This window comes from Pteronotus mesoamericanus, unplaced genomic scaffold (genome assembly GCF_021234165.1).
Source record: "Pteronotus mesoamericanus isolate MK-2021 breed Mesoamerican mustached bat unplaced genomic scaffold, CSHL_Meso_final contig_82, whole genome shotgun sequence".
NCBI classification, from domain to species: Eukaryota; Metazoa; Chordata; class Mammalia; order Chiroptera; family Mormoopidae; genus Pteronotus; species Pteronotus mesoamericanus.
This window is the reverse complement of record NW_026555265.1, coordinates 15,253,202-15,280,304: the sequence shown is the minus strand read 5'-3', so window position 1 is coordinate 15,280,304 and position 27,103 is coordinate 15,253,202. Positions and strand designations below refer to the sequence as shown.

At 40.7% G+C, this 27,103-nt stretch overlaps 1 protein-coding gene across 1 annotated transcript in view; it reads left to right on the top strand.

Moving 5' to 3' along the window:
* The first annotated feature begins 232 nt into the window (after positions 1 to 232).
* Positions 233 to 27,103, top strand: part of WWTR1 (WW domain containing transcription regulator 1) — a 128,232-nt gene continuing 101,361 nt past the window's right edge. Inside the window, exons 1-2 of the mRNA XM_054585193.1 lie at positions 233 to 515; positions 948 to 1,381. Of these exons, the coding sequence (XP_054441168.1) occupies positions 951 to 1,381 (431 nt within the window). The 5' untranslated portion in view covers positions 233 to 515; positions 948 to 950. The remainder of the gene's footprint in view (positions 516 to 947; positions 1,382 to 27,103) is intronic.

Genomic DNA, 27,103 nt, shown 5'->3' with positions numbered 1-27,103 from the left:
AAGGAATGCATATCCAGGTCTCCGCGGGAGAGGTCTGCACGACCAAGAGGAGTGGGTGGGGGACACCCGTCTTCTCTTAGCCTGCAAAGTACCCATCACGCCCAAGGTTTTCTGGAGCCGGAGTGGGGGAGGAGGAGGAGGAGGAGGAAGGGGAGGGACGAGCGGGGGCAGGCAGGCTCAGGGCTTGGAGGTCATGCATAATTCAACAGCTCAACGTTCGGCCCGCCTCTTTCCTGGGAGTGGGAGCTTGCTCCAAACTTTGTTTATGGGACAGTCCAGGAGCCGCGGCGGCCGTGCTGTCTGCTTCTCCTTCGCCTCCTCCTCCGAGATCCCGAACGTCTGAGGCCAGTTTTGGGGATGTGAGAGCCGAAGCCCTTCGACTGCCAGGCACCGAGGCGGGTCGGTATTTGCCAGCCGGGCTCCGGCTCCAGTCCTGCAAGCTCGGGACGCATCCGAGCGACCCAGGCCCGACGGCGGCCGCCGCACGCCCAGACTCGGCTTCACTGCGCGCCCAGGTAGTGCCCACTGGAGCGCGCCCGCGCACCACTCACTCCAGGGCACCCGGCCCCTGGGGCTTCCGGGGTCGAGATGTGGTGTTGGCTTGGGCTGAGACTTCTTTCGGGGGGGTTTGCCTGCCCTGGAGAGTTACGACCTGTTCTTTGTCATCAACAGTTCAGTAACATCCCGAATGCAGCTACCTTCCCCTCGCCGCCGCCCACCCCCCGCCCCGCACTCCCTGCTTTTCCTGCTCCTCAGTAACTTCTTTGCTCCAAGAAAGTTGCATAATTCCGGAGGACCGGAGGGACCCCTCCCCCATCCGGCTGATCTTAACGACTGAGTCTTGGATCCCAAGGCGGACCCCTATCTGTCTCTTTTCTCTCCATTTTCTCCTCGTACCCTCTCCTCTGACTTTAAGTAAAAGGTTGATTTGACCTTTTTCCTTGCAGAAGATGAATCCGGCCTCGGCGCCCCCTCCGCTCCCGCCGCCCGGGCAGCAAGTGATCCACGTCACGCAGGACCTAGACACAGACCTCGAAGCCCTCTTCAACTCGGTCATGAACCCCAAGCCCAGTTCGTGGCGGAAGAAGATCTTGCCAGAATCGTTCTTCAAGGAGCCTGACTCCGGCTCGCACTCGCGCCAGTCGAGCACCGACTCCTCCGGCGGCCACCCGGGGCCCCGGCTGGTCGGTGGCGCCCAGCACGTTCGCTCGCACTCGTCGCCCGCGTCCCTGCAGCTGGGCACCGGCGCGGGCGCTGCGGGCAGTGCCGCGCAGCAGCACGCGCACCTCCGCCAGCAGTCCTACGATGTGACCGACGAGCTGCCGCTGCCTCCGGGCTGGGAGATGACCTTCACGGCTACTGGCCAGAGGTACTTCCTCAAGTAAGTCAGCTTGGAGCGAGGGGTAGGGGTGGGGGTGGGGTGGGGGGGGGACATACAGAGTCACGACGCTCAGGGCCCGCGCGCTCGCTGGCATGTGAGTGTGTGATGGTGTGCCCTTCGAGGTATCTTTCCCAGAGGTCTAGGAAACTGGGAAGTAAGGAGTGGGTCCTGGCTATTGGAATTGTAAGGTACGGACCAGAAGCAGAGTCTGGTGACGTTCTTCCAGGGCGTCGCAAGAGATTCGGGACACAGAAACTCTTAGAGGTTGGAGAAATAAAAGTAGTTTTGATGGTGGTGGTCGGGGGAGGATCCTCATGAAACACATAGGTGACTTTGTCCTGAAGATGAAGTATTGTTACAGACTCCGGGGCACAAACCCTTACCCACTTCCCTGCACATTCTAAGTAAGATTCCTGAGAGCCTGGTCCATTGCGATGTGACACCAAGATACACGTGAGAAAAGTTCTGAGGCTTGGGGAGAAGAAGGACTCTCGGTAGCGGAGGTGGTCTGCAGCCTCTCTGTTATGGGGAAGGGCAAGCTGGAAAAGTGAACACTGACTGGTAGGTCTCCCCACTCCCATCTTGGTGATGTAATGACCAATCAGCGCAATGATGTAATTAACAACTGCGCGGTGAAGTAGTTGTGGGCTGGACAAATGAATTGTGTGGAAATTGGGTCAGGAGTTTTATTATGTCATTATATCTTGGTAACTTAAAATACCATCGAATCAGGAGTCTGCTTTGTCATTCTTCCCTTCACGTTGTTCTGACTTTTTGATGTAATGAATGTTACATTAGATTCGTGTTAGACTGTACAGGAAAATATGTTCACAGATACAAGGAAGATTGTTTCAATTGTGGCACCCTAAGATAATTATGTTCCAGAGGAGAAACTGAGCTGGAACTTAAGGTAACCAGTGAGGTCATGGAGGGTCAGGCTACCCATGGCCTAGATGGAAGTTGTGCCAGCTGGACCACTTGGTTTGGGATTTCCTTCCCTGGCTGGCCATTCTCAGCTGTTGAGGGAAACTTCTTTCCCAAGAACTTGCCTTTAGAGTTTTTTTTATTTAAAGCCCATGTGTCTTTGATGGAGTAGTCTTAGTTTGAATGTGATGTTGAGACATTATGTGCTACTTACAAAATATAATCAATCCTTTTGTTTTTTTAAGACTTTATTTATTTATTTTTAGGAGAAGGGAAAGGAGGAAGACAAAAAGGGAGAGAACCACCAATAGGTTGCCTCTGGCACACCCCTAACTGGGGACCTGGCCAACAACCCAGGCATGCGCCCTGACTGGGAATGGAACTGGCGACCTTTCAGTTCTCAGGTCAGCGCTCAATCTACTGAGCCGCTCCAGTCAGGGCTCAGTCCTTTCTTTGGCATGAATATGTGATACTTTGATTGTTATCCAAGGGCCCTAATAACTAATACACAGTGATGGATGAGGTTTATTATGACCAACTCTTTGACTCATATTGGTGGCCAATTATTCCTTCCCCCATCCCAGTGCTGTAGACATCTTGTGCAAGGAGGAGATTTTTATTTTGTTTCTGTGGTTAGTGCAATGCTGAGAAGCACTTGTCCTGAAACAGATTTGATGGCTATGTTATTCCACCACTGGTCTTCTTCCTGTTGCTGAGTGACAGTATGGACATGTACTCAGTTCTTTGATTTTTAAATGGCTGGTGGAATTCAAGTACATGATGTAAGAACATAACATCTTTCTAAATGTGATGGTGTTGTTCTGAAGGATGACATTAGTTTCCAGAGTACATAAAGGTCCCAAATAGCTAGCATTTTGTATTAAGAAGTAACTGCAGTTTTGAATTTTTATTGTGACTTTTATAGAAATGGACTTAGGAAGAAATAAAGTAGAAGAAGGAACAATAATAATGTACAATAATTTAGAGGGGATCTTTTTTTGGACCCAAATGATTTTTAAACTGTGTTTATGAATATACATAGACAACTATATAGGAAGTTAAGATCTGGGCTTGCCCATTATCTGAGGAAAGCTAGGTTTAATAAAAGACCCTCAAGTAAAAGCAAAACAAAAAAAATTCTTTTATATATATATATGTTTTGAATGATTGGAGTAGCTCAGAACTATGTTTGTGAAACTAGGGTGAGAGTGTGAGTTAGCCTTGAGTTTAGAAAGAAAGTTGCTCTGATTCGTCTGCCCATCTCCCCAACTACAACCACTTCCCAGCCCAAAGTAAAATGCATCTTCATTTCACTGGATTGTCAGTGAACACAACAGCTGAAAAAACAGGTAGGTAATAGGCTAGCCTGATCTGATGCTATCCCTGGAAATTTTTTTGGCCAAGTAGCTAAAGGAATTAAAGGAATTAAGTCATCATGACTACTGTCTTTCAAGATTAGCAATCTGCCAAGAGTTCTCTGAGTTTCTATTGGATCTTTGTTTAAAGTTGGAATAAGGCAAATGTTATATGTCACACTTTGTTGCACAACCTCAAAAGGCAATGTATTTTGGTGGATTAAGTTTGAAAAATGATGGCAAGTAACCTTGATTTAATTTTCATAAAATCGATTCATTACTTTGCTCCATCATTTGTGAAATGGGGCTGACTAGCAGTAGAATCCTAGGTCAGGAGTCAAAGGCTTTCTAAATCAGAAATCAAAGTGTTTTTAGAAATGACGATGGCCACTTTTTTTTTCTTCTAGAAAACTGAGGACAGGAAACAGTGATGACTTAACTTTGGGAAAATCATGTGGTTATTTAATGGTAGATCCTGGATTGGACCTCTAATCTGTTGCCCTCTGCTTACAGAGCAGTTTCCCGATTCCCACCTTTATCCACATGTCACTTCACCAGCTGAACAATGAGCTTAATGGGAAATAAAGCCTGGACATCTAAGATGCCTTAAAGAGCTTTTTGTCGTTTTCTCAGGGAAGGTTGTTCCTCGACATATGATATAATCACTTTCTGGTACATCTTGAAGGGCACCTTTCCTGAGTGTTCATCCTGTGCTGTTCAGGCATTCCTTCAGGGTAGCATGTAACCACAGAGGATCGAATGTAAAAAACACAGGGCCTCTGAAAACGACCGCACTGTTCCTGCTGTCCTCTAAAGATAAAAAATCAGGACGTGTGTGGTGGTATTGGGCTCTTAGCAGCCTGGCACACTGACTTTGCACATTGATCACATTAAAATTTTAAAACATTTCTGGTTATAAGTGGAATACATGTTTATTGTACATAAACCAGAAAATAGAGAATTATAAAGAATAAAATGATCTGGCTTCAGTAGAACTTCCCATTGCAGAAAATTTTTATTTGAATAACATTTTACTAGAAAAAATATTTTATCCCCACTCTTAAATACAATTCCAATTATAATATTTGCCTCCACTCCCAATTTTTAGTAATAATTTTCGTGTTTTGCCTTTTTTGAAATGTGTGGTAGAAAATTATTTTTGCCAAAGTGATTTATGCACTTGGTAACAAACAAACCCAATAGAACAGAAGGACTTTTGTTGAAAAACAATGGTTTCCTTCACCTCCTTAAACCTCACAAAGAGGACGTTTTAATTTTTTTAACTGTTTCTGTATTTAATTCTTAGATTGTTACCTTCTTAACTTTAATATGCATTTATCACTATTTTTTGTCTTACCAACTTTAACTCCTGATATGAAAGTGAGAATGTAGCTTCTTAAGTTTTTTCTCCCTCTTCTAAATTTAATATTTATATTGTTTTTAGTTTGTTGGGTCACCTTTGTTATTTTTGGGGTGAACTTTTGACAGTATTTCTTGACTCTCCATTTTGTAAGTCAAGGAGGTTTGGGTAGCTACCAGTTACATAATGTAATTTTTATCAATGATACTCTAACATTCTGAAGCTCGTAACCCATTACCAATAAAAGTTTTGTGCTTTCCCCCCACATTGACCTTTTTATTCATAAATTATTCTTTTTTAAAAAAAAATTTAGTTATTTATTTTTAGAGAGAGGGGAAGGGAGGGAGGAGGAGAGGGAGAGAAATGTCGAAGCATGAGAAATACATCGATCAGTTGCCTCTTGCACACTCCCAACTGGGGACCTGACTTGCAACCCAGGCATGTGCACTGACTGGGAATCAAACCAGTGATCTTTCGTTTTGCAGGCTGGTGCTCAATCCATTGAGCCACACCAGCCAGGACTATAAATTATTCTTGAAGTTGAAAATCCATAGACAACAATTACATTATTGTGATTCTATAAATATAATTTACTTAGACTTGCACATTGGGTCTGCTGTCAGGACTCTTCGGCCAGTCCAAAGATGATATATCCAGCACCAAAGTCAAACAGATGCTTTCTTTTCACTCTTACAGTGGTTTACATTTGTGTCACCTTTTAGTTTCTTCATATTTGTACCTTGACTTCCTAAAACATTTCTTCCTGGTATTTCTAATTGCCTCTTTATATGTTTATATGTTATTTGTCTTTATTAATGTCTCAAAATTTTTCTAGGCTCTTAATCCCATCAGTTCTATCAAGTCTTTCCCCTAAGCTTTTAGATCCAGATTGCTTCATCCTTCTGTGCCATTCTGGACTTTAACCCTACAACAGAGTTATCATCCTGGAATTTCTTTTTATTTCTTTTCATGGCTGAAAGTGCTGTTTCCTTTTTCCACGTCTAACTCTTTTTTTGTTTATGCCTTCACTTTGCTGGAGTACATGCTTGAGTAACTTCTTAAGAAATGTTTGTGGGATGTAAATTTCTCAAGTCCTTTTCAATTTGAAAATATTTATTTTAAAAGTTGTTTTAAAATGATTTTTTTAAACAATTGAGTGTTTTCTTTCTGTTTATCTTTGGATGACAATATATAATGTAGTTGTTTTCATGAAGGGCTTTTTGTCATTAAAAAAATATTGCCTGTTGCCTTAGTTTCTTTGTAAAATGAGGATAGTAATAACCATTTTGTGGTATTTTGAAAGATTAGATGAGATAACATACTTGAAGTGTCTGGCACATAGTCGACTTTCAGTACAAGTTTCTTCCTGCCTCCCCTTGCCTCTCTCCCCACACACATACCCTGTCTACCTGGCCAAAATCAGATACAGGAACCTTGGCAGTAAAAAAGCTGATTTTGACTCTCGGTTGTAGCTATGTCTCTGAATGACAACCTGGATCTGGAATTGAAAGCCAGTTTTTAAAATTTAAAATAAGGGCTGAGAATCACTTTTCCTGTTAAGGAACCTAAATAGGAATGCCCACCTGGATTCCCTTTTGCTTTAGCATCTTGGATGGAAACTATTCAACCCCTTCTGAGGAGGATCTTTTTTTTATTTTTTGGAATCTGGCCTGTAGCTACTAATGGGCTGGTTTTGTGTGGGATGGAAGGAGGGTGGAATAGAGAAATGGGAGATTTGAGGAGAGGAGGATAATTGACATTTGTTGATGGCCTGCTCTATGCCAGACAAGTCAGGGAGCTGAATCTTTGCTTCCCAGAGAGGCATCACCAGAATCAGCCATGGAGCCCTCTCCTGACATGTGTGAATAAAAACTTTTTTCATAACCTTAGGTGCTTTCACATATATTCTTTCTCTTAACCCTCGTAGTGGCCCTATGAACAGGTACCTATTATTAACTCATTTTACTGTTGAGGAAACTGAGGTGTGATGGGTTGAGTAAATGCCTTAGGGTCACATAATAGGCGAGTGGCAGAGATTGAATTGTGATTCTAAAACCTGTGCTCCTGCCCTTCCATTGTGCTGCCTCATGCCAATTGCATGCCCATAATTAGGCCCTATAATTAGGTATCCTTGGTGACCAGATAACTCTGGAGTGGTGGATGGAGCATTAGAGTTTGCTTCTGAACTCAGTCTGGGTGATCAAATTTGGAGCTCTTGGTGCAGGGTGTAGGGAGAGAGAGAGGTGATGAAACAAACTTACCAGACATGGATGGTACACCGACAGTCCCTATTTATATTTTATTTTCAAGATTTTCACCATTAAGAGATCCCTATCATTTTATAGGGAACACAGATGTGACTGGGAGGTGATGACCTAATTGACTGGGTGCACTGCTGCGGGCTTGTGGAGGGCTTCAATTAGAGAATGTTTGTGAAGTCGTGGAGAACAAAGCCAGTTTTTTCTCATTACCTTTATAATTGCAAAGATTGATTAGAAATAAATTTCTGTAGAGGTTTGAGGCATTGAGTCTCAATTTTTGTTTGTTGATCAACTGAGTTAAGACTTGTAGGAATTACAGCCTGAAATCCCATCCCCTCCCCTCTCTTCCTCTTTCAGCGAAATATCTAATCACAGGAGAGGACAATGGAAGTAAAAGAACCAACCAATTCAGGAGATAGTTTTTTGTTTTTAATAAAGGGTGATTTGGAAGACAGAGGACTGAAGTAATTATCTCATTATTGAAGGGCAAATTCTGAAGGGATTGCTCTTCTGGACTGTGGGAGGCTGTGAATGTTTTAGTGCATTGAAATACCGGTAGAGCACTGTTTTCCAGGGTGTATTCTTTGGAGCCCTGGTTCATTCAGATGCTTTGTGAACAAAGGGTTTCTGGACCAATAGGTTTAGGATATGTGGCATGCTCTATCCTTCCCTTAGAATTCACAATATATTATACATTAAGGACCCCAAGGTTACTTATTCCAAAAATTAGTTTATTTTTGTTTAAGCCAATATTTCACAAACTTAAATTTGATTTTTGAACATTTGTATTATAACTATCATCTATTACCATCCACTCGGGAATGAAACCTTTTTGTGATCTTAACTATTCTTATAGCTGAGAGTTTCATGTGTGAGTCAAATTACAGTTTTTCTTTTCAGTGTGCTTTGTGTATATATATTTTCATTTATATTTCTTGATTTAATAGTCAATTACCAATGCTTAGAGGTGAGAAATGTCCCTAAATATTAGACAAGTGGGATACAACACAAGAAAAATAGCAATAACAGTACAGTTTTATAGTCTTGTAATCCTGGTTTCTTTTTAAAAGTGTCTGTGTGAGAGAGAGAGAGAGAGAGAGAGAGAGAAGGGTACATACCAAAATGTGTATAATAGTCATTTCTGGGATTATGGATGATTTTTCTTGTCAAATTTCTGCCTTTCTGTCTGTTCCAAATGTCCTACAATAAACATATTTCCTTTTTTTAAAAAAAGATTTTATTTAGTTTTAGAGTGAGAGGAAGGGAGGCAGATAGAGAGGGAGAGTAGCATCGATGTGAGAGGGAAACGAAACTATGGATGGGAGAGAGAAACCTCTCTTCGTTGCCTCTTATTCATATGCACCTTCAGTGGAACTGAACCCACAACCCAGGCATGTGCCCTAAACCAGGAGTCAAACCCGTGACCTTTTGCTTTGTGGGACAACACTCAACCAACTGAGCCACACTGGTCAGGGCATACCTTTCTTTTTAAATTGGCAAGAGTGGAGTTATAAAAATTTCAAGAGAAGGAAAAAGAAGAATCAGTGGAGTGGTAGATTTTGGTAGGTAGATTTGGAGTCTTGGGCCATCTTAGCTGAAGCTCAGTAACTGAAGGCTGGAGCTTATGTAACGGAAGTGCTTTTGTTTTGCTTTGTTTTGGGTTTTTTTCTTTAGAAATGAACTGACAGTTATTGCTAAAATCTTAACCAAGAATTCTCCATAGAAGTCCTCTCAAGATAAGAAGTCGGCTTATGGAAAATCTCAGGTCATATGGATTTCCTTCAGTTTATCCTTTATCTGCGTGCTCTCTTCCCTAGAATCCTAGCTTTTATTTACTGTTCCACTTAGGCACAGAAGATGATAAATAGGAAAGGACAAAACAATGTTCAGTTGTTTGGTGCTGTTAGGTGAAGTGAAATCAGGGGATATATATGCAGTGCCTATTGTTGTGCCTGTGGTGCCTGGCAGGTAAACACTGTTGAAAGTTTATTACTGTTATTGCCGTTTGACATGGGGATAGGAGCTGTGAATTCCCATGACCTTTCCTTTGTGGCGCCTAAAGGACATTAGCTGTATCAGCAGTTACAACGAAAAATTATTGAACTCCTCTTGTGTGCTTGTACCATGCAGTGTACTGTGAGGTTAGAGCGATGGGTGCCAGGTTTCCTGACCTCAGGCTGCTGACAATCTAGTTGGAGAGACAAGGGGAACGAACACAGACAGACCAAGCTAAATAGCTGCCTTCTGACCTGTGTGGTGGCAGAGCCTGGAGCAGCTGCTCCCCGTGTGTTGGAACTCTTGTGAGTGGTGTCATAATAAGGCAGCCTTTTCTATTTTGACTACCAGTCTGAAATTTGCAGCTGTACTGAACGTCTTTTGGTTTCACCCATTGGCTTTGCTCCCTCTGGCTTTGGAAACTTGGCACAAGCTGTTACCTGTGCCTGGAACATTATTTCCCTGCTTTTTGCCTGGTTAACTCCTATGCTACCTTCAGACATCAGTGTAGCTGCCACCCCTGCAGGAGGTTCTCCCTGACTTGGCCCCCGCGCTGATTTAGATGAGCCTGTTGTATGCTCCCAGAGCCTTCTGTGTCCCCCCAGCTGAAGCACTGCTGCCATAATACTGTTTAATTATTTCTCTTTTCTTACTACTCTAACCTCCAGGAGGCAAGAATGATGTTTGTCTTGCTTGTCATTGTCTGACCTGAGCACAGTGACTGGCACATAGGTCGGTGCTTGATAAGGAAGGAATCCTGTCCTGTTTTCTTTTAGCCATTTGCATTAGCCATTTCTCATAGGAATCTGCCATGTTTGGGAATGTAATTCCATCATGCCTATGCCCTTTGGACTGAAGTTTTAGAATTGTAGCTCCATCTACTAAATGCAGTGGAGAGGAAGATGGATGAGGGGTGGGTGGGTGTTCACAGACATCTCTGTAATGTGGTTGGACATAAATGGAACCTTGAAAAATGGGAAGAATGTGGGTAGGTGGGCAAAGAGGCCTCCCAGGAAAGAGGGGATAGGAAGAGAAGTACAGGGGCAGAAATGCTAAGGGTGTGGTTTTTTAAAAAAAATTTTATTTATTAATTTTAAGGGGGGGAGAAAGAGAGAAAGAGAGAGAAAGAAAGAAACACATCAGTTTGTTGGTCCACTTATCTATGCATTTATTGGTTGATTTTTGTTTGTGCCCTGATCAGGAATGACACTCTAAACAACAGAGCTACCTGGCCAGGGCCTAAAGGTGTGGTTTTGAGGCCAGGAACCTAGCCTAACTTGGGTGATAACAAGTGTTGGTTGGTAAGTGAATGTGCATCCCGGTGAGGCTGTAGACCGTCAGTTGGGATGGGCATACTGCCGTTTAGCTAGTAAGTGTTAACTTCCTCATCTCTTAATTCTGAGATTGCCAAGCTTAGCTTTATCTGAAAGTAGGATAAGACCTCTATGTTGAGATCTTTCTAGTTGTTTAGGGAATAAGCATTTTATGCTAACTTAACAGTCTTGAAATGGCAGAGTCTTTTATAGCCATTCACCGATCCATCTGTTGATCCATATGTCATATATTCAGTTTAGCCTGTGCAGTTTTACAATAGTGGGTGGTCTTTGCTCTTGACTCAGGCCCACCCCTACTGAGCCTGCCATTTCTGCTGGTAAAAGAATAGCTTGTGGCTCTAGTTGTTCCCAAAACACCCTCTTGTAGTTTTCAATAGTTTCTCAGCTCTTTTGAGGCTGATCAATAGGGCACAGACGAAATTTAGATTTTGCAACCCAGTGAACCCACCAAGGCCCATGTAGACCCTATTCCCTGAGGATGCCCAGTCTGAGCAGCCAGGAGCCTCCCTCTCAGGGGCATCTTTCCTAAACTCTCAGTTAAGCCCAGCGAGAACCTTTTCACGCTAAGCCACAATGCTGAATCACATGTTAATGTTTTCAGATGACTTCTTTAAATTAAAAAAAAAGTTTTTGAATAAGTGACACACACAAATGACATAAATTCGAATAGTACCAAAGCACGTACTGTGAGAACTTTCTCTTCTAGTTCACTGTCCCCTAGTTCTCTGGATCTCTTTCCAGAACACCAGTGTGAAGTAGCTGGTGATATCTCAGTACTTCTCAGAGTCTGGCCCCGTGGACTGACACCAGTGTATGAATGTATCTGGTTCAAGACAAGCTAGATTAGAAGAAGTTGAGAGTGTTTAGAAACTTATAGCAAAATGACATTGCTGTGACACCTCAGCACATGATCAGTGGGATTGTCTCATGGAACAGGATAGTTTGGGTATGCCAGACTTTTGTGGTGACTCACATGTGGCCCAAGCCATTCACAGTAAGACCACATACTGGTCTTGACAGATTGAAAATAAAAAAACACTGGTCCTTTACCGCAAATAATTTGAGAACCACTGATCTTTCTGTTTATCTATCTCTTTATCCATCCATCCACCCACCTTCCTATCATTTTATTTTTCCATCCATCCTTACAACTGTCTTTTATGTATCAACCAACCAATCAATTATCATCTCTTATTAACTTAAGAATAATCCATCTAAGATGTTCAATAGTGAGTCTCAATATAGAAACAAATTTTATGACACAAATGTTATATATGATCTATTTTACAGTGCATAATATATTTTATGTGTTTGTGGTCCCTATGCTAACTCATTGTTTTGGAAATATGCTTTGGCACCCTTGAGTTCTGAACACTGAAGATAAACCTAAATTCTTTTTTTGTGAATAATCTACCTACAAGCATTGTTAGCTATAGACTAAGTAATTAAACCATGGTGAATGGAGAAGAACATGCATGCTGCTGGGTTGATTATTAAAATACATGCTGGATTGTTTATTAAAAATATATATCCTTTTATGCTGGCTTTCCTACAGACATTAAGATGCTGAATATTGGTTTTCTCCCAATTTGTCCATGAAAATCATTTTTTGGCCCAGGTGTTCAAAGATTGGGGAAGTAGCTGTGGTAACCCATTGAAAAATAGAACATGCAAGAAAATGATATGTAACTAAAATAAACCGACATAACTTTTACTGATTTTATTTTAGGGTTTATTTTTCAAAAGCTGACTTTTTAACCTACTCTTACAAAAAATACTAAAACACAACTGAAGGATATAAAGTAAAAAGAATCATTTACCCACTAGTTTTTATTGAAGTGTAACCACTCTTCACAGTCACTTCCATGTCTTCCAGGGATTTATTACGCACACATATGACTTCACTTATAATGGCATCAGTTTGTTGTTTTGCTATTGTGGGAGCCACAGCTTAGGTGGTCTTTGTTTCTGGTTGACCCTTATATAGCCTTGGATCTGCATAGAGTATAGGCATGGATCAAATTATGGAGACCTAGATGTGATGACTGATGGGGAGGTCTTAGGGAGAAAAGCTTTGTTTGGGTAACTATAGTTCAGAGACTGGGATTTGGCTTTGTGGTTCAAGAAGTTGATGTCCTTGGTGCTCCAAAAACTGACGAGGTTTTTGAAGACAGTCTGTGGGCTATTATGGGATGAAATGGGGATAGAAATTTTAACTGCAGTTTTGGGATTCACAGGCAGTGACTTGAACATTTGCTACTCTGGAATGAAGTTCTCAAAGAGTGTTTTAGTCGCTGGGAACTTGCTTTGGTGGTACTGAAAAAGGGAACACGTGACATCATTTAAGGGATGTTAAGTCGACAGGATTTGGTATAGATTAGATCAGGGCAGTGAGGAACAGATGGAAAAAGGAAGAGTTGCAGGCTGTGTAATGGCATGAATCATGGTACGTCTAATTGTAACAAGCAGTGCTGGAAGGTTTAGAAGAGGTCAAAAAATTTTTTAACATGTTGAGTTTGAGGTAACATTAGGATATCCAAGGGAGACACACACACACACACACACACACACACATGTTAACTAATTTATGTCCAGATAACTAATCTTATCTAACTATATATGTATAACTATAACTATATATATGTTTTTCCAAATTCTGATGTGGATGAGATTCCTGAGTGGTTATAGATAGAGAAAAAAAGAGAAGGAAACCCCCACAGATCCTTTAAAGGAGATGGAGAAGAAACAGCCAGAGATAGGAGGGAATCCAGAAAGTAGTGCATGAAATGCAGGGAAACTCAGGAAGGAGGCATGGTTAGTTCTGTGGGTTGTTTCGCCAAGGTCAAGATGAGAACTGAAACATGTCCAGGGGATAGATTTTCCATTGAGAACACTTTCTTTCCTCAGGGTAGGACAAGAGCCGATGGTACTAATTTACATAATCTAGCTTTTGAAGAGAGAAAAATGAAGAAATTAGGCACCTTAGTTGGATAAGGTACCTCCTCCAGTTCCCATTTACTCTATGGTGTTCCTACTGAGGAGTGCAGTTCCCTCACTCACTACAGGTCCGATGGCATATAGAAGGACCGCGCATTTGCTTATTTAAACATCCTGTTAAGATGAGGTCTGAAATTGGAGTTTCATAACTAAGATAAGTTAAAAGACTTGGTAAAAATATTCCTCTATGATAACCACTTGCCATGAGGGATTACAGTCTTCAGTCCTAGCTGTGGTAGAACCCTCGTCACAGTTTATAGCACATGGGGCTGTTATTGCTGGGACGCATCATACTTAATTGCAACCATAAACATAGCAGATTCTGTTTGGAGAGTATCAGTTAAAAATTTACGTTTTGGAATATTATGTAACTGTAGTTTGAGATGATCGTTTATCTTTCTCATCTTTAACTGATTTTGGTATGTGGTAAAGGCGATTCTGAAATTAGTGCAGGTAAATGCCCAGGCCAGTTTATCCTTTCACAGTAGGTAAGTAAATAAAACATTTAATTACATCAAACTGGTTTGAATGAGTCTGGATATATTTTGTAGTTAAAGGTGGAAATTAAAAGGCCACTCTGTTGTGTTTTGCTAGTACGGGAGCACCTAATGGCTTTGTTACTGGTTTGGAATTTGTATAAACATGTGAATTTTGAAGGAGGGATTAAGAATCATAAAAATAGCAGTAAATTTCAATGCGCCTTATAAAATTACCTATGTTTTCTGAAGATGCACTCTCTAGTGCAATTATCTCTACTTTTACGGACCTTTGTTTTATGTAATGTATGAAATATAAGCTTATGTATACAGAATGTTTGGGAAATGTGGATCCTTTTTACATAATTAAATCATCCAACATATATTTGGCTATTCATGCAGTTTAACATAAAATCCAACCATAAATATATATAGTATATAAAAACTTGAAGGAAGGAAAGATAGGAATGGAGAAAGAATCAGTTACTTAAAGGTTAAGCTGTACCCAAGTGTATTTTTAAGATATAATATTTTTTCCTTAGTTTAAAAAAGTTTAGCTACGTTATGTATGCGTGGTCTGAGAAGACTTAAACTTGAATTTACCGACCTTGCATTTCTGTAAACATGGAGATGGCAAGGGCTGTCTGTGGGCTTTGGGAAGCAGAGCTCTCAAGCAAAGGTCCAGGGGTGCAACCCATGCAGTCGACAGTGCAGCCATTGTTCTATTTGTCTGTTGCTTACCTGTTAATAACTATTGAGTAGCCTGTGATTATTAACAGATATTTAACAGCAGGAGCAGAGTAGAATGTAGGGTCATTATGGACAATTCAGAATGTCAACATTAAAGAAATGATTTTAAAGGTTAGATCTAGAATCTAACCTTTTTGCCTGAAACTATGGCAGGTGAGTAGAGAGCAAGGGATGGACCAGCACAACCTTTTTAATTATTAGCCAGAGTGAAGTGAGTCAAGTTGTGCCACAGTGTTTTTTGTTTAACCTAATAATTGGCCAGCCCTAGTTAATTGGTTGAAAACCATTAAAGAACTTGGGTTTCTCAGTTGCACATGATTTTGGAATGTTCAACTTGCCTCGTGCGTGAATAAAAGAGCCCACGTTCTGGCTAATTAGAGTGCATTGTCCATACTCTCCTTAAAGCCAAGTGGCAGTAACAAGTTAAGTTTTAAGAGTTCTTGGAAGGTCCTTGTGAGGTGTGGTAAATATTGTGGTGACTGGTACGTATCTCTTTGGAGTCCAGTTTTGAGAGCTGCTGAAAAAAAAAGAGTATTTTAAACTTCTAAGTGAGCATAGAGGTGTAAACTGATACCATGGCGTTGCTTGAGCTAAAGTGAAAGATCATATTTACTGACACGTATTGCAAATAAATGGGTTTTTAAAAACAATGTCTGTTTTGTACAGTGAGAGTAAAGTCTGCCAAGAGTAAAACAAAAAAGTTATATAGTGGAACAAGAGAAAAGGAGACTGTGAAATAAATAATATCTATATAATACCATTAAAATATAAAGTTTCTTTCCAAAATGTAAATATGGTTATTTAAATGAACGTTTTAAAAATCTGATTTTACTTTGATCTGTCCAGTGACTCGGTACATAAAGTGATTATGGTTCTGAAACATGTCCAGATCTAGACTACTTCAATAAATAATACATTTGTATAGCATGTAAAAGATAAACAAACCTCAAATGGCATTCTGTTTTAGTGGTAGCTTAAAAATTGTTTTTTATTATAATAGTTCAAAAGTAGTTCATTGGCAATAAGCAAAATGTTTTTATCTGTTAGTTTCTAAGGCTAGGATAACATTCGACATAAACTATATTGTTCTAACTTATCATTTGTCTATGAAAATCAACGAGGGAATATAGGCAAAGGGGTAAGCTATAGAAACATTTAAATTGAGCATGGGAATCTGATAAGTAGTTCAGGTTGTTTTGTTCTTGTTCTGAATGGGTTTTGAACAAAAGGAGAGATTGCATAGAATTAAAAATTGTTACTGACCCTAGTGGAGAGGCATTTATCTGAATACAGTCGGGAGGATCAAAAGTGTTGCTTACAGGGATTTTATAAGAAAGGTAGGCACAATGCTTATGTAAGGTGGGCTACCTGAATGAGATCCAGGAAGTCCGGTTTGTGCCTCATGCAGTTATAATGTTTCAAAGGTGAATTTTTGGGGAGGTCGGTTTGTTGAGAAGAGAGAAAGATAATGGGATAAATTGAACAAATTTCCAGAAAGAGTTTATAAAAGATCTTGAAATGTTTGTAAATGTCCTGTGCTATAGGTCAAGACCAGAAATGTTGCCCAAGAGGTTTATAGGAAGGAATAACCTTAATCTGCTCAGAGTAATGAAGAATTAGTTATTCATTTTAAAGACATTTGAAAGAGCAGCCTTTGGAGACCACCACTAGAACTTTTTGGAATAGGCTGACTTGAAAGCAGAGAGAATGTAACCAGTTCTCTTTAAGGGACATTGTGCAGTGGCTCTTCACAGCAGCTCAAAGATAAAGTGTCTGGCTTCGTTCCGACGTGCTGGCCGTGCGGAGATGCCCAGATCTCCATTTGAGCTAGTGCTCCAGTGTTTTTGCTCTGAAGCCTGATGGTAGACTGGCTGGCTTTGACTTGCTTCCTGCCTGCTTTGGGTGAATTTAAAAATCTGTTTGTTTCGCCCGGCATCATCCGGCTGGACTTTACCCATAATTCCTGCATTTTAATTATGGGGGTTATTATAGGACAAGAGCTTCTTTGTAAAAGAGCATGCTTAATACTCTGGGGTCTAGCGTGACTAGCGGATATAAATTGTATGGAAGCAATTAAACTCGAAGGAAATGTCATGTGGGCTGAATTTAAACGTACAGACTTGTGGCATTGATTTTTTTTTTTTTTTAACTTAGAGAAGGGTGGAGAGAGAAAAATAAAGTAAGGGAGAAGAGAAATAGGCCAAGATAGTAAGGGAAGCATGCAGAGACAAGAGAAAGTGAGTCATTTTTATCATTTGGTTAAAAATCCAAAGTCCAGAGCCAGTATTATGCTAATGCCTTTGCCCTGCGTATGAACTCTAACAATACAAGTATCAGGGAATTACACTCTACATGGGGGCTTGTATTCCTTTCCAGTAGGTCACCATCTCAAGGCAGATGTGTATGTAATAGTAAAGTGACTTTCTGGGAATATTAATAAACAGTCCTGAAGGCAGTCCATGGTGATAGTCAATGTGCTATTCTCTTTCTATTTTATCTTTGTGGCCTCTGCATATTTAATACAGAGTGGCTTGTCTTTGGACTTTTGATTAAGAGTATGTGTCATTTCTCTCACTGGCCTGAATGTCCCCCATCTCTCTGCTTAGTCTGTTAAGACTGAGCCAGCCCCATCGCCCCTCTAACACCATATTGGAACATCAAGCTGAAAGGTATTTCTTCCTCCAGATCCCCATAGTGGTTTGATGTGTACAGGTAATTTGGCAATTAACCTTTTCTCTTATCCATTAAAATGTTTTAGAAGACTTGTTCAATGAATGGCTTTATTTCATTCCCCCGACGTGTCAACTCTTAGAATGTGAACCTGGTGTCATATTGTCCCTCATGCCCATCATGCATTAGATACCCGGGTACCAGGGAACATTAGATACATTTGGTACCAGGGAATATTTGTTGAGATTGGTGTTGATGTTGAACATGCTGTTGAAATAAAACATTACTGGGTGATCAGAGGCAGAAATGGATGCTTTTAGGTTAGATGTAATAGTACAATAAGTACGATTTGAAATTGGGTGTTAGAAATAATGGACAGCCATTGAGTATTTGCTCCAATGGAAAATGTTTGTGCTTTATTTTCATCCTTTGTACTGTGAACTCCTTTAAGACAAGAACTAAATATTATCCATTGTACTGGCCCAGTGCTGGGCCCAATGCCTGGCACACAGTGTAGGAGTTCAATTAATATTTTTTGAAAGAAATAGAAATGATTTTTTTGTTTCTTCATTATTTAGATTATTTAGTACTTCTTTGCTATGCAATAAGCCAATAGGTATTTGTTGAGCACATGGTATGTGTCAGATACTGGTACACATAAAGTATATTACACTTTGGAATATATTTTATTCTTTGTATTTAATTACTAGTGTAACTATAGATTCTAAGAAATCACTTCCTCAAACAGAAAAATGATGATCTGAGAGGGGCAAAGTTGCTGGTAACAATCCAGTATATTTGTCTGTTCCCAGAAGATTTCTACATTCTACTCCATACTGGAAAAACAGCCCCCAGCCTGTCCCTCTCCTCAGCTCCCATCCCCACTTTCAAATGACCCTAAGATTGTAACCTTTCCAAACAGAGCTAGAGAGGTAGTAGACTGTTTAGATTTCAAAGGATTTTTCAGGATGCAAAGTAAATAAGAGGACTTTGAGATATCAACAACACTGTAATTAAGTAGATTAACTGTGTCAATAGTGAATACAGAGATGTCAGAGGGGCTAGTTAGTAGTAAGTATTTAAACACAGCCTCAGGTTCATTCCCAGTGGTATCGCTGTCATCCACAAACAAACTTAAAAGGAAATTTAACTAGATAAACCCAGGAGAAGGGTTATCCTGGGACCAGCACATTCTAAACCATATACCCATTATTACTATCTTTATTATATATTTTATCTTTGGCTCTTTTATTTCTTACATGTCCCATAAGGTCACACAGGAGCAGGATTTAATATTACTGTATTTTCAGCTCTTTGAAGACTGGAAAATGAGCCTCCTTCTGACCAGAAAAGAGAGAATAATTAACCAGGTTCCTTTACTCATAGGTAGTAATATATTTAAATACAGCAATATTCATTTTTTAATTTTTTAAAGTTGCCCAAGTTATATTTTGTTTTAAGAAACCCAGGGAGCATTTCTCAATCTGTTGAGATATTGCTTCCCCGCAATAGTTATCAGTTTGGTTCAAATAAACACATGCGCGCACACGCACGCACATACACACTCACACAGACACACACACACACACACAGTGTAACCCAGCCAGCGAGTCTATCTTGATTCTCCACCTCCAGCTCTGCTCACATCCCTGGGAAGGTGAGTCCCCCTCTCAGTTCAGGGACTGTCCTTCAGGCATACATACATGTTCCTGTAGAAACTGGTAGGTCAGATTCCCTCTCTTCCTCCCTCCCTCCCTTCCTTCCTTCCTCCCTCCCTTCCTTCCTTCCTTCCTTCCTTCCTTCCTTCCTTCCTTCCTTCCATCCATCCATCCTTTCAGTATGTTTTTCCATGATAGTAGCTAGAAATCTACCTTATATATTATTCCCGTGTATGGCAATACCACAGTTTATTTATTTTTTGAGTGATGGAACTGTAATACCATTTAAGCCTTGTCCGTAATACCTGGTATAAATCCAGTTCTTTAAAAAAAATTTTTTTTTATTTAGTGATTTTATTTTTTATTTTTTCTTGAGTGAGATTCTTCCATAACGTCCAACAGATGCAGTGGATGCAGAAGCTGAGGAGACCCAGGGCTTGTTCAGGGAAACCTCTCCTTATTTACTGATTTTAGAGAGACAGAAGAAGGGGGAGAGAGAGGGAGAGAAACGGAGAGAAACATCAACCTGCTGTTCCACCCATCCATGTACTCATTTGCTGATTCTTGTATGTGCCCTGACTAAACATTGAACCTACAACCTTGGTGTATCGGGCCAACGCTCTAACCAACTGAGCTACCTGGCCCGGGCAATGCAATTCTTACTTCATTTGAATTTTTCATCATTTTGAAGGGGTATTTTTAGTAAATATTAAAAGACATGAGATTCAACAAGTCCGATTGCTAAAATGACATTGCATATTTATGGTAGTTTAAAAATTTTAAAACTATGGGCACTATATTTCCGTCAGCCTTGTGAGTACACACCACGCGAGTGGGGTGGGCAGAGACACCACAACATTATCACAACCGCAGGAAGGTAAGGGTTCAACAGAGTCCTGCTCTGATTTCTGACTGTCAGTTATCCAGGGCTCTTTGGTCAAAAAATCACAGGCTTTGTTCTTTTGTCTGGTGCTGGAAAGGCCGAGGTTCCTCCTCTCCTCTAGTTTACAAGCCCTGCCCAGAGCTTTCTGGCCAGCATTGTCAATTCAAGGTTTGGCCTTAGAGTCTTTAAGTTGTGAGGGGACAGGCATGGGAGGAGAGGCTGTGGCCAGGCCTGGAGGGTGAGCTCCTAGGAAGCAGAGCAGGAAAGAGGCTAGTGGTCCCCAGATCTGAAGCTGCACCTGGAAAGGGCAGCCTCAGGGAGAAGGGTGAATGCCAGCTGAGCATTATTACCTTAGGGCACTGGCTGGCTGCATTTTAAACAGGAGCTCCAGCCTGTCTTGGGTCTTTCACTTTCTTTTGCAGGCTGCGCACCAAACATGTTGCCCAGCCATTTATCGTGTGTGGGTGTTGGTAGGGAATAGTCGTGATTCTGTTTTCTGGCCTGGTTTCTCCCAGAAAGCCCACCCTCAAGGGCACAGAGCATGTTTTATTCTTCCTAGAACTTAGAACCCATGGTGAATGAATGGGGAAAAGTGAAAAAGGAAGCTTGATGGGAGATTATGAAGCTTCCTGGTTGCTGCTGTTGTCTTTAGAAGCTGGGTCACAGAGATCTTAAATATGCATTTACATGTATTCATTTAATAAACACGGGCATAGCACTTACTTGGTGCCAGGCACTGTTCTAAGCACTGGCATATTTAATTCTCCTGACGACTCTGACAGAAACACAATTTTTATCCCCACTTTACTCAGGAAATAAGCACAGATCATTTAAGAGTTTTGACCGCAGTTACACAGCTAATTAGGATTTAAACCTGGGCAGTCTGGGCCCAGAGTCAGAGCTCTGGTTGTCCCACTGTTCCCTGCCACAGGTCCTGGATGTTTGGGTTTTGTTTTTCTCCTGTGTGATCTCTCATCCTTCCTTTCTCTCCCTTCCTGCTGCCCCTGCTCTGTGTGTGTCTTGGTATTCCATTTGTAGATTACGACACACTGGCCTCTCTGACTGCAGTCCCTTGCACACCATACCAGGCTTGTCTTTTGTGAAGACAGCTCGCATTCTGTCATTTCCCACTTTAGAACTCTCCTCAGCATCCTGTCTTGTTGGGGCTGAAGTCCTGCCTGTTACCCATCTTCCTAGAAATGGGACTGTAATGTTATTCAAACCTCATCTGCAAGACCTGATAGTAACTGGATTCGTACTTACCAGTGCCTGACTCCCTTCCCTGGGCTGCTCTCATTTCTTGCCTAAGACCTCAGCACCTGCTCTGAAGCCAGTGTTATAGTTGGGTATAGCTTTGCTGTTTTAGGCTTGAAAAATCCCAACTACAGTTTAAGCTCTTTGGGGGAAGGGAAGAGGGTCTCTCATTATTCATGGTCTGGCACTGAGTCGGGTACCCAGCGGACACTGGGTAGTGGGTCTAGTAGGCAGAACACATGGGAACAGTGATTTAGACCCTAATATTGAGGTCATTGTTAGGTTTCCTCACCTTTAAAAAAGGAACTTGAAGAAGATTATAGATAAGGTCTCTTAATTTTCTTCAACGGATTACATTTATTTTTAAATAGCTTTATTGAGATATAATTTATATACCATACATTTTACCCATTTAAAGTATACAATTTAATGGTTTTTCATATATTCGCAGATGTGTGTAGCCATCATCACAGTCAATTTTAGAACAGCTTTATCACCACAAAGAGAATCCCTTACTTATTGAAGCTCATTAACTCTCACCCCTTCCCAACACACACGTACCCTCATCCTCCCCAGCCTTACACAACCGTTAATCTATGTTGTGTCTGAAGGCTGGCCTATTGTAGACATTTCATGTATGTAGATTAATATATTATATGGTTTCTGTGACTGGTTTCTTTTACTTGGTTGGCATAGTGTTTTCAAGGTTCATCCATATTGTAGTACATATCAGTACTTCATTCCTTTTTTGTGGCTGAATAATATTCTATTATATAGATATACTACATTTTGTTTACTTATTCATCTGTTGGTGGACATTTGAGTTTTTTCCCACCATTTGTCTAATTACATTTTTGAGGCGAACGTGGTCTTTCCTGCAGTGGTTCCCCTCGCTGCTGTAAAGGTAGGAACAGGAGCTGGTGGCTGTGTTTGTGCAGTGCGCATGGGCAGGATGTTGGAGACTTGGTTGTCAGCGTGGGGAGTATTCATAGGGAATACCTGTAGCTTTGGAGTCAGACTTCCTAGTCTGAATCACAGCTCTGCCACTTCGTAAGTTTGCATGATTTCAGCAAGCCCAGTTTCCTTGTAAATGGAAACTACCTTGCCTGCTTCCTCAGAGTTAGGATCATGATAGAAAGTTTGTGTAGCCTGCAGCCACTCAGCATGTGCAGAGGGGCCCCATGTTGGCTGTAAAAATAAATTTATAAAATAATGTTTCAAGCCCTGGCTGGTGTGGCTTATTGGATTGAGTGCTGGCCTGCGAACCAAAAGGTTGCCGGTTCAATTCGCAGTCAGAGCGCATGCCTGGCTTGCAGGCCAGGTCCCCAGTTGGGAACTTGTGAGAGGCATCTGATCAGTGTGTCACTTGCACATCAGTGTTTCTCTCCCTCTCTTCCTCCCCCACTTCACCTCTCTCTAAAAATAAAATAATTAAAATCTTTACAAATTAAAATAAAATAATGCTCCAAGATGCCAATTTTAGTAAGGTGCGGTGCCTCACAGCCTTGCTGTCAAGCATGGCCGTCACCCTAGTTGCAGTTGCCAGGGTGGACCTGCTTAGTCTTGCTGGGGTCTTTCATTGTCCTACCTTGCATGTGATATTGGCCTTCCTTGTCATTGGGTCTTGACTTGTGCTCTAGTCACTACTACATCAGACCATTTGAGAAGAATGACTATGGGAGGTGAGACATTTTTCCCACTTGGGGAAGATACAGAGGGATTGAATTTCATGCTTTGTGGAGATGCGCAAGGAAGGTGGAGCGCTTCTTTTGTAGGCTTTTACCTGAAGGTTGTTATCTCAGAAAGGAGCTGCATTTATGATTATTAAGCATCTATTGGCTCTTTTGTTTGGGGTTTGTATGTGAAGACTGAAAATGCTTTTTTCAGTAACTAGTTGAATAAGGGATGAACTGTTAATATGATCCAAGCTTTACATGGAGGGTGATTTCATAATTGTATCACTGATTTGGCTAGTGTTATTCCTAAGAATCAAGGAAACCTACAATTTTGGATTTTAGGCAAGGCCTGCCTCCATACCCAGAATCACCAAAATATTTTTTATTGTTTAACGTAAGTAGGTTTTAGAAACATACAACTCTTACTTTTAAACTGCAGGTCTTTTAACAGAATGGAAAGTAAGCCATTTTCTTCATCCAAACTTAGCTTCTGTCCCTGTAAACTTGGTGGGAGACTGAGAAAATTGATTGTGGGGAGACAGGAGTGTTCACTTCCCGACTCTATTGTGGCCCCAGGTGAGTGGAGACAGGTCTTGCCTGACATCTTTCCTTCTAGTCTGAACTGTGCACAGCAGTGGGAACAGGTCAACATTCCCTGGCTGACACAATGACCCGATTCTGTGTGGGAGATCTCTACAAAAGCATATTTGTTTCTGGGGGAGCTGACTCCCCTTTTATCCCATTAAGCATGACCTTTCCATCATTAGATTATAGCTCTTTTTGGAATTAAGTAGAGCTTAGAAACAAGGAAAGAATGAGTGAAGGAAATTTAGTTTGCTGCATCCAAATGCAAATTGTGCAAAAAGAGATGGGTTAGGTAAGAATGGACGTCATTCCTGGGCTGACCTCGGGACCTTGTGTTCTACACCATGACCCTCGAAAGGAGAGTTTAAATGCCTGACTTACCAGCTCCATTCATTACCTTAAGCATCAGGATTGCTTTTTGTTGGTCCTGGGGCCGAGGTGTGCTGACTTACAGGCAAAATACTGTTTGCCCACCCAACAGGGGCAGAAGGGCTTGGGCACGTGAATGTGCAAGGCCTTGGCCTTGTGTTTCTGTCTCATGGCTGCCTGGAAAATACTGTGAGCTGAGGAGGATCAAGAAGAGGTTCTGATCACTTGTTTTCAAGGTGGCCGGAAAGGAGTACATGACCTTTGAAAATTTTAGATTTTTGTCTTTGGCGGTTGGTCTGAGATAAGTTGCTGATTTTCTTTTTTCTTGTGTTAAAAACAACAACAACAACAACAACAACAATGACAAAACATCTTTTTTTCTGTCTCGTCTTGTTCATTGCTTGAGCTGGAGGTAGAGCTAAATTTTAAAGACTTTTAAGACTTTCATTTTATACAAGTTATTTTGGGACTACCACTCATAATTATGTTCACCTAAATATTAGAATATTACTTACTGCAAAAATAATTTATAATGATAATCAGAAATTTTTATAAAAAAGGATTCATGAAAGAAATCTCATCATCCTAAAATTTCACATTTTTTCCTATGTGCTTATATATGCTTTTCATATTATTCTGTGCTTTCATAATCAAATATTCCAGAGTAGACGGGTTGGCTGACCTGAAAGATTTTTTTGTTTCTGTTTTTTTAATTCCTCTAATACGTGCTGTTATACCCAAATTAAAACTTATAGAGGCTTAATACAATATTTAGGTCAGTCATGTCTAAAACAAAAGATATTTATCAAAGATCATTGTGGTGAAGAAGGAGGATATCTTCATAGACCTCACCAAGCTGTTGGACAAGTTACTGGTATTTGGAAAACAGAAGAGAGAGACTGCTCTTCAGATTCAGAAATGACAACGCATAGGAGTGATATTGGGGGAATCACTGCATTCCATGGAGAGAGTCTGTAGGCCACATTCAAGTCCAGATTGGGATTAGATAGTTTTAATGAGTTTCCTAACCTTAGAAGTATTGAACTAGTTCTTAGATGATTTCTGAGGTCCTTCTTAGTATGGGTTTTGTGAGCCTGAGGGACTCCGCTGTAGGATCAAAGACAAACATTTTACTTTGAGAAAGGAGAGAAATTGTTTTTTATAAAGAGCCTTATTTATTCAACTGGGGAGTCTAAGGCATTCCCATTCCCAGACTTGAAATGCTGCTGGAGTGGGGAAGAGTTTTCCTTTTAAACCTATGCTTCACAATTAAGTAAAAATGTTTTCCTTTCAATCGTGTCTTAAGTTATTGGCAGAGATGACTGCTAGAAGAATGATCTGTAAAACTTGTATCATCGGATTAGAATTTTTCCTTGTGCTAAAGTCTGAAATAGTTGGACTTGATCTAGATAGTCATTTTTCCAAACCTCCAAAAGCTTACCTCGTATTTCCTATTGGCATGGATATACCCACTCCGGCATGTGGAAAAACAGACTGCTGGGGGAAAAATTAGCCCATCTTACAAAGCAATGGGCAACCCCAAGGAACAAATTTGACTCGAATGGAAGCTATTTGTTAGTATAATGTCAGTGTTACAAATAATGCTTGTTAGAAATTAAGCCTGTTGGCTTAATAATGGAAATTTTTTATGCCTTTAGCATTGTTTTTAAAACAATACTTTCTTTAAAGAAAAAGAAAGACCCTTCTAAGGCTACGCTAAACAAAGAAAGAGGTGAAGACCCACCCTAGAGAGCACTGTAAATCTTATCAGTGGATAAACAAAAACTCTGGGGTCTCATGGACCCTGCCACGTGGGTGTCGCAGTTTGATTTGGGATGCCTGCTGTAGCCACAGCACACTCTCCTCAGCTCTCACCACCTATCCCCCTTGCTGGCTTCTCTGGTGTGTCAGAGGGGCACGTGGAAGAGCTTGGGTTAAGGCAGCTGTCATGTCTTCCATTCTTTCAAGCTTTTTTACCCCTAGCAGAATAAAGAGTAGTTTCTTTCCATCAAAATGTGATATTTCTTTGCTTATTGCATTTAATTGTTCAGCATAAATTCAGGGTTGACTACCCATATGATATCCCACATGGCTGAAAATGGGGGCAAGTGTTGCCCAGGAAATTTGGATTATGGTCAGGAAAGAAATGGGAATAGTTGATATGTAGTCAACAACAAATGTTTACCCTAAGTAGGGCTGCCAGGTAAAATACAGATGTCTAGTTAAATTTGACTTTCAGATAAACAGTGGCTAAATTATTAATATAAGTATATCTCAAATATTGCATGAGGTGTATGATACTAAAATTATTTGTTATATGTCTGAAATTCAGATATAACTGGCTAACCTGCATTTTTATTTGCCAGATCTGGCAACCCTGAGTCCTTAAGATACTTCTCATGTCTCATTTGGCAATTTTTTTGTTAGCCTCTAGCTTACCTGGACTAAGATTTCTTTGCTTTGGAGAGGTGCTGGGGAGTGGCATAGTAGGCAGGATATTACATTAGTGTGAACTAAGAGAGGACAGGGCAGGGCATAAATAAAGTATTGGCCAAGAAGCTGCTTGATGGCCTCAGGACAAAGTAGGTGTTCAACTACCTGTTCACTATAAGCCAAGGTTGGGCAACACCTTGTTTTTGATACTATTTTTGGATGCACTCCTATGTTTTATGTATTTCATCACCCCATCTGAACACACATTCAATATGAGCAGTTTTCCAACTGATGCCCTTTTGTTGTCATTGTGATCATGAGCAAATACTTCCTATACATTCTCTTGAAATTTGGAAAAGAGTAGAATTTCATCTCCAGCCAAATAATAGTGAGTCTGCTTTTGGGTTTTTAATGAGAGTTATTTGAAGTAAAAATTATTTTCATTTGTATGTTGAATACATTGGTTTTGGTCTATGTTTTTTTTTTTTCACCCATGTATATGAATTCTGTCTCAAACAAGAGAAATTATTAGCTTTGTTTTGTGTATTGACTGATTTCAACAGGATGGATTTTAGGGGAGGAAAAAACCATATAAAATAAGATCATGTAACACAAAGGAGGCTTACTTGACATGGTCTGCCCCTGAGTGTTACATCGCTGTCTACTGGGTTTGGGGCGTTCTTTTTTTTTTTTTTTTTTTTTGAGGCTCTGTTATTAATTAGTAGGTTCTAGCAATGAATGA